Raw genomic sequence first — 8,393 nt, forward strand, 5'->3', positions numbered from 1 at the left:
CATAATAGAGCAAAATTGTAGAGAAGAAATAGCATTAAAACACTTAAGTAGTTTTCTAGGGATTGGCATTTAATGTTCTTGTTTGGTCTTTTGAGACAGGCTCTCAACTCACCCTATAGTTTAGGCTGACCTTAAACTTTGCCTCAGGCTCCTGAACACTAAGGTTATAGGCTTGGCCAACATTCTGATGTTATACCTTTAACACAGATTTTTTTTTTTTAAAAAAAGCCTTTTCTCTCCTTTTGAGGTTTTTAATGCATATTTCCAAATATGGTAACCTCTTGGCTTTAGCTTCTATTGGTGTTAACAAAGAAACTAAGCCAGTTTAGGCTTTTAAGTAATTTACTCCAGTTTTAGTTGTTCTGGAAACAGACTTGCTGTATATAACCAGGTTGGCCTCATATTGTTTGGGAAGAATTTTATAGACATCAAAATGTGAAAAAATTTTATGGTGATTATTTCTAGTCCTCACAAGAAAAGTTAATATTTTGAGTTATTGAGGAAATTTTTATATATGTACAGTATAACATAATAGTTAAAGTAATTTTTCTCTAACAGATAAATAGAATCGTGTGTCTATGCTATTCTTGAAGGACTAAACTAAGCAAAACATGATTCCTTTTCAAAGAAGGACAAATAATTGAAGGGGAGTTTGATGTGGAGGGAGTTGGGAGGTAATGACATGACAAGAGGCCTTTCTGAGGTGTGGTACAGCTGGTGGAGTCAGTTCTTCCATTACAAAGTTAGTCCAAGGTCAGGACATGATGCAGATGGCTTAAAATTGCTATGATGGTGAGAGTAGTTATGAAGTGGCCGTATGGGAGGGAAAGGGTTTTGTTACTCTTGAGCAGTATATTTAACCACTGGATTTGTCTTGTAAATAGTGCAAAGGTTCCCTTTTAAAAAAATGTAAATTTCCTTGTTGGAGCCAGAATCTCCCTAGCTAACTATGACTTAAAATTTAGCAACCCTTAATGTCCCAAGCTCTGAGATTATAGGTGTGTGCTTCCATGCCTAAGGAATACGTTGTAATCTTAGAAGTATTAAGTGATAATGTTTTTGCATTGACTCTCCCATTTCTTGTTTTTATTAGGTGGTATGGACAAGAAAAAGACTATAACGTTCTAGTCATGGATCTTCTGGGGCCCAGCCTTGAAGATCTTTTCAATTTCTGTTCAAGAAGGTTCACTATGAAGACTGTACTTATGTTAGCTGACCAGGTGTGTGAACTTTGACAGAAATAAAAAAACTGCAAAGTTATTTGTATAATGGTCAACATTTCACAGACCACATTGTTGTAAGCCCATGTGTCACTATTTCTCTTTAAAAAATTATAAAAGGATTGTTTGTTGTCTTACAGTAGTGTAGGGTTCAGGTGTGCTTTAGAAATGTGTTCCTCAGGCAATAGTATTACTTGCAGCATTCTGTATTTTTACTGTACGTGGTAGCACAGACTCTTAGAGTCCCAGCATTCAGGAGACTGAAGAGGGGTTTTGGATTCAGGGCCATCCTGGGTATTATATAAGATCCTACTCAGATGAACAAAGAGCTTAATTTTTTGTTTTTTTGTTTTTTAAATAAGGTACCAGAGTAACTAAAGGTGAAGCTTTAGCCAAATTAATACTTGAAGTAATAAAAGTCTGAAGCATGAATAATAGCATTGAAGCAACACTAGGACATTTTAGAAATGCCTAAGTTTGCCTTGTTTTGTGGCCCAACCTGGCTTCAAACTCCCTAGGTTTACCACTGAGAAAAATAGAGTAGAATAGTCCTTTCTAGGAACTAACTGAAAGTCAAAAAGAGAAAGAAAATATCTAGTCGAGGTTCTGTGGTATCATTAGCAAAAAATTGCTAAGGACTATAAGGCTTTCTTGCAATATAGCAATTATTCTTTTTCACTGTAGAACAGAGGCTGGTCTTGAACCCATAGAGATCCACTTGCCTTTGCCTCCTGAGTGCTGGGCTTAAAGGTGAATATCACCACATTCAGCAGCCTGTTTTAAATCATTAAAAACTAACAGAACAAGTCAAACACCACAAAAGTTTAGGCCTTGGTAGCCAGCATGCTTGAAATAAGGGGCTTTGTTCTTTTTGTTTTTCTAGTGCTGTAATTAATTGAAAGACTAGAGTACTTGAGAAATTGAGTTGCTGCTTTTGTCACTTAACTGTTTTTATCCCTTTTCTTTTTCAGATGATCAGTAGGATTGAATATGTGCACACAAAGAATTTTATACACAGAGACATTAAACCAGATAACTTCCTAATGGGTATTGGGCGTCACTGTAATAAGGTTAGTTAACTGCTCTTGGCATGAAAGAACAAAAGAGTAAAATATTGATATGAATTACTTTGATAAATTTTTGAATCTTTAAAAAGCTATAGTAATTATATTTGCTGTAATCTGCTTAAGAGATTGTGCTAGAAAGGATAATCAGCTAACTCTATTAACTTAGTGACTTGAAATATAGTCTCCAACTTAGCCCACTGAGGTTAGCTTATTTATGTGAAAATATGAAATTCCAAGGGCTTTAATCATCTGTACTTAACTTGGACAATTGTATCTAGTTTTCATTCACTTAAATAGTGAAAACATTTACCTTTAATCCTTCTTGAGTGGTATAAATCAGATTCTAACTTTATAGACTCTATAAAGTAGTGTGGGTTTGTAATATATGTGCTTGTGCCAGTATGGCAACCATTGACCCATCTGTCACTATGGCGTTAATCCTTGCTGGCTGAGCATGGTTGATACTGAGAATTCTTTAGTCCTTGGATTGGAGTATTTAAAAGAATAACTTTTGAGCCTGCTTCAAAAGTAGCTTACACTTTATTAATTGGGTTCCCAGTTGGGTGAGTTCTCCACCCTCCATGTTTTACAGAAAAATACTGACGAGTGATTGAATATTCATATAGCTAAATGAGTGCTTATTGGGGATTTCTGACAATGGGTTCTGTATACGGGGTGATTAGGTTGTAGTGACGCATGATTGCAGTTAGAAACTAATGATATTGAACTTTTGTCTGCAATGCTTAGTTTTATTGAGTGAATTGCTTTCTTTATTCATTCAATGTTGAGCTCGGGCAGACAGGCAGCATTGGCAATGCACGAAGCATGTTCCAATCTGATGATCTCAGAAATTCTCAACTTCAGGACAACTGTGGGGAGGGAGGGGGCTTTTTTTGTTTTTGTTTTTCTTTTCTTTTTCTTTTTGTTCTTTTGTGGTTTTTTGGAAGGAAACTTCCCATTTGTTACAGTCAGGGAATGTGGTGTTTTAGGTCCAGCTGTAAATGTTTACCTTTGTTTGCCTGTATGAATGCCAACTTGGAGCCATTATATTAGAACTGGTGTTGCTTGTTAATGTTGGTCTGACCAAGTTTTAGATTAGATTTTTCACTGAACTTCAATATATTGAAGGGTTTTACAGCCATGTAATTTGTCTTGCATTCCCAGATTTCATTTAAAGAAATGTGGCTTCTCTCTTTGAAGCAGCCAGGTTCTTAGTTATAATTCTAAAACCTGGTAATTGGTTGGAAGAAAAATTTGGCCTTATATTTTTCTCCTACAGTTTTGGCAGTTTGACTCTTCTTTTAGCCATTTCCCGGCCCTCTCCTTCCTGTTTTCTTACCCTTAAACACCCATTATCCCTACGTGGTCCCTGTTCTGCATAGTGACAGAGCAGTAAGTACATGGTTTTTGCCTTCACTTTAAACAGTGGCCTAGGTAGTAACACTTCACGCTCTTCCTCTCCCCCCTTATGAATAGTTGTCTTAATCACATACATGTCTTGGATTCCATGTTCCTTTTTTAGAATCTGTGTACTCCGTACAGTTAGTCAAATGATTTTTGTGGCACTGCTTATCTGGAGCTGTTTTCAGAGAGATTATTGGACAGAAGTGAAGTGTTTTATAGAAGATTCAAATATAAATGTTTCTCTTGAACACTTTAGTGTTTTGTTTCCGTAGTTTTTTTTTGTTTTGTTTTGTTTTGTTTTGTGGTTTTTTGTTTTTGTTTTTGGTGTTTTCTGTACTGTAGTTTGAAATTTCCCATTGTGTAAGACTGGTTCCTTCAGTCAGCTTGTACCAGTAGTTTATACCCACGGGGGATCAGGCTTGATGGGGTGGGAGCAGCTTCCGAGTTTGGCTTTTGAAGTTAAAATTTCTTACTTGAAAATTGTTCTGAATTTGATATTTAGGAGTAGCCACTCCAATCTTAGTGAATTTGCTCATCTCGTCCAGTAATCGGCCCTGCATGCTTTTAAAAATAAATTTTAAGGTGACTAAATGCCTTCTACCTCTTCCTTACTGAAGATTTTTCCCCCATTCATTCTTTTTTGGGGGAAGGGCAGATTGTGATAAAGATTGCAGATCCAAATTCCCCATTTTTTATTTAAAAATGAAAACGCCAAATGTCACCATTGCTCTCCCTGTTTCAGGCAGTGACACAGTCCTAGTGGCTTTAAAAACATAAGTATTCTAGAATTCAATGTTGTTGAGCTCATGATTTTTATTTGGAAACTGAGAAGCTACAGTGCTTGGTGGAAGAAGGATGGCATTTGGCTACCCTGTTCTTTCTCTAATGCCTCGGTGTTGCCTGTCTGCGCCGGCCATTGTTGCAATGTACGCAATACTGTTTGATGCACTGCCACCTCTATTGTCTGTTCAGTGTTTAGAATCTCCAGTGGGGAAGAGGAAAAGAAGCATGACTGTTAGTCCTTCTCAGGACCCATCTTTCTCAGGATTAAACCAGGTCTGAAACTGTCTCCTATTCCAACCTCAACCCCAAAGTCATGTGCTTTTCTTTCTTATTGTTTCGTTTTAATTACTTTTATTTAATTCTGGAGAATATAGATCTTGCTCAAGCACCTCTTACGTTGGCATTATTCAGACATACTTGGCAAACATGTAACATTACTAAGATATTTTTTGTGGCTTTTGCTTAAAACTTTAAAAAGCTTAGAGAAAACTTAAATGAAAATAAGATTGTCTTTGTTTTAGATCGACAGCATTGATATGAGGAAATACTGTTAGTTTAGTATTGGAACCTTTACTTTAAAAATAGACGAGATAGACTAGCTTTAAAAATGTGTTTGGAGTTGGAGAGCTTACTACACAGTTAAGTCTCATGTGCTATATTGACTGCTCTGCTGTACTTTCCTCTCCTTCCTTAAGAGCCTCAGGTAAGTAGAAGTCAGAGTTCACATCTAGGATTTCTCAGTGGTTGCTTAAAGAGGATTATACACTCTAGACTAGATTGTATTTATAACAGAATAGTGACAGTTGAAGGAAAAAACAAACTACCTGGACTACCTGAATGTATAACCCGATTTAGATTTGGGCAGGCTAAACCACCCAGTAATTTAATCACTTTACATTTTCTTTTACTTTTCTAGAAATTGTAGCTGTGCCCTCCATGTGAATTTGTTTTTGGTTTTATTTTGAGGCCTGGTCTCTAGCCCTACATTGGCCTGAACTTGATAAGTAGATCAGGTTGCTCTCTCAAACTGAGAGTCATCCTGCCTCTGCCTCCAATTAAAGGTGTATGCCACCAAGCTTGATCCAATGAGTTTTTATAGACAAAGGAACATTTACTTTAGGACGTGAATTTTGGTGCTTCTGGAACCCACAAGTCTATAATTTGATACCATGTATCTTGAGAAGACAATATTGGCATAAATAACCAAAATTGAAGAAATAAGCAATCTGGCTTAATTGCCTAAATTACCTTTCATTTATTTTCTTCACTGCCTCTGCTTTGGTTTTGCATTTTGTTGTTTTCATTACTCTCCAGGGGGCAAGCTCCTCCTGCACAAAGGGTTTCAAGTACTCAAGAGTTACCTTATCCCAGAAAAGAAATGCCAACCATTGGATTGAGTGTGGTGGCACATGCCTGTAATTTGGTAGGAGGAGGAGGATCACAGCAAATTCAAGGCCAGGACTAGTTACACAGGGAGTTCCAGGTAACCCAGGCATACTGAGACCTTCTTTAAAAATAATTCCAAACAGAGCTTACTGCTATGGCTAAATCTTGGTGGAGTAAGAGTGCATAAGTTAAATTGGTCTTTACAGGAAGAAACTTTAAAAACTTAATATCCTCAGTTTTACCCATTCATCTGTATATTTTGCTTACATTTTGTAGCATAACAGCTTGATAATCTAAAATGCTTTACTATTCTGTTTATATTATACGAGCTAGTTAGGTTGCAAATAATTAATTCACGTTCTCAGAAAGGTAGTTTGTCCCAGTCATGAAAATTGCCCGAGCCTCTGCAGATGCAACCCTTCTGCTTAACTGGCACTGACTTTCCTTGTTTGGTTCTTTTTCTTTCTGTAGTTTGTTTAAAGATTGGAGCATTTGAGGAGTTAGTATTTTGCCTGTTTTTTTTTTTTTTTTTTTTACTGTTTCCTCATTTTTGAGTACTGAGCTTCTTGAATCTTTGGTTGTTTACACAGAATCCACTAACTGAGTTGTGAATGGAGATTTAGCTTTGAGTAGCAGCTGCCAGATATAATCCACATTAGCACACTTCCTCTTCTCTTTGAAGAACTGAAGGGAGTAATCCAATGACCTAAGAATTGTTTTCAGTGCCTTCACACTTAATATTCTTTGTTGTTTTTCTGTTTTCAGTGTTATTCTCAAGAACTATGTGCTTGTTTACTGATAACTGGTTTTCATATTAAGAGGAATGTGCAGTGTGAGCTAAATGCATTAAAATACTTTGCTGTATTTCTAAACAACTTGATTGCTAGAGAGTTTAATATTAGAGTTACAGGGCTTTTGTTGTCCACCTATATTATCACTAGTAATTTGGTTTTTATAGTAAACCAAATGAAAGTATAGGCATAATAGCTGGCAGAAGCAGGGTTTGTTTTGTTTGGTGAAACAGGCTTTTTTTTAAAATGTATCCCTGGCTAGCCTGGAACCTTCCTAGTAGACCAGGCTGGCCTTGAAAGAAGAGATCTGCCTGCCTTTGTCTTCCAAATGCTGGAATTAAAGACCTGTGCCACCAGGCCTCACTGATCTTAATATGAATAGATGATTTGTTTACTTGTAACATGAATTTTAAAAGATTACCATAGCAGTTTTCTAAAACATCAGATTCTATAATTGGTAAAAGAGACCAATATAGTGGTTTAACCAAAATAATAAAATGTGGGTGTAATTAGAAGAGACACAGTAGTCTCATTGCACACAGATACGTGAAGCTTGATAATGATGATAGGATTTTATTATAGTATGGCAAGTAGGGTTTTTTTGTATAAAAGTTAAAGTTTCAGATACATTGGTAAAAGAATGAATTTTGTTGCCTTTCATCAAAAAATAAGTTTCCTTTTTAAAAATTCAGTTTTGTAGATTAAATTTGAATTACTTAGAAAAAAAATGTGCTGTTTTTCCTCCCTGGCTACCATATAGATTATATACAAGTAAACATTTTCTCCTAAAATGCTACTGTGGCTTTGGGTTAGCTCGTTTAAACAGATGATTTGAAAGCCACCTTAATTTAAATGCTGTACTTTTAATTTTAATTTTCGGGTGAACATACTTTATTTTTTAGATATCTTACGAAACAATGTAGTGCGTGCTCTTGTTTTTTTTATCTTAAAAATGGTTTATTTTTATCAGACTTCAAGGATTATGTCCTTTAAATAATTAGCCTTTTATTAGCATACTGAAGAGTGACCTCTGAGAGAAAAGAGTCCAGAAAGCTTGTACATAAATTTTGGAACATGCTTGTTTTACCCATTAAAAACGGGCTTTCAAATTTCCTGTGGTTAAACAACATTCTTGACAACTCTGCCTTGGGGGACATGTGTGTGTACGCATATACACACACACACACACATACTCACTGTGTGAAGAGAGGCTGCTATGTATATAAGAACTGGGCACGTCAAGTTAAATAAATAAGGGTAATGGTTGGGGGTTACTTGCGAAGAATAGTAAAGTCTTACTGGGATGTTAAATCTATTATCTGTTCATTTTATATTTCATTTTGATATTTGGATATACTTGTTTAATTGAAAAAAAGGCTAGAGGCCTAATTTCTCTTTGTTTTTCTTTTAAAGTTATTCCTTATTGATTTTGGTTTGGCCAAAAAGTACAGAGACAACAGGACAAGGCAACACATACCATACAGAGAAGATAAAAATCTGACTGGCACTGCCCGATACGCTAGCATCAATGCACATCTGGGTATTGAACAGAGGTGAGTCTATCAAATCCATAGTGGAAGCAAGCAGTTGATGGCTTTTCTTAAGTTTGTATTAAAGTTTCTTAGTGTCTTTTTTTTTTAGTTTCTTAGTGTCTTAAGGATCTTAAGGATGCTTCTTATCTGAGGGTTAAGAAATTGCTTATTGTTGTACAGAGGTGAGTCTATCAAATCCATAGTGGAAGC

General features: G+C 36.0%; 1 protein-coding gene across 4 annotated transcripts in view; it reads left to right on the plus strand.

Annotated features, from left to right (window-relative positions):
• Positions 1-8,393, plus strand: part of Csnk1a1 (casein kinase 1 alpha 1) — a 37,564-nt gene that overhangs the window by 12,716 nt on the left and 16,455 nt on the right. For 3 of the 4 annotated variants that reach the window (XM_026783637.1, XM_005356173.3, XM_013349505.2), the window contains exons 3-6: positions 1,094-1,220; positions 2,192-2,290; positions 4,664-4,747; positions 8,065-8,204. In XM_026783637.1, the coding sequence (XP_026639438.1) occupies positions 1,094-1,220; positions 2,192-2,290; positions 4,664-4,747; positions 8,065-8,204 (450 nt within the window). The remainder of the gene's footprint in view (positions 1-1,093; positions 1,221-2,191; positions 2,291-4,663; positions 4,748-8,064; positions 8,205-8,393) is intronic. The other variant, XM_005356174.3, reaches the window with a different exon arrangement.

Source organism: Microtus ochrogaster, chromosome 18, assembly GCF_000317375.1.
Source record: "Microtus ochrogaster isolate Prairie Vole_2 chromosome 18, MicOch1.0, whole genome shotgun sequence".
NCBI classification, from domain to species: domain Eukaryota; kingdom Metazoa; phylum Chordata; class Mammalia; order Rodentia; family Cricetidae; genus Microtus; species Microtus ochrogaster.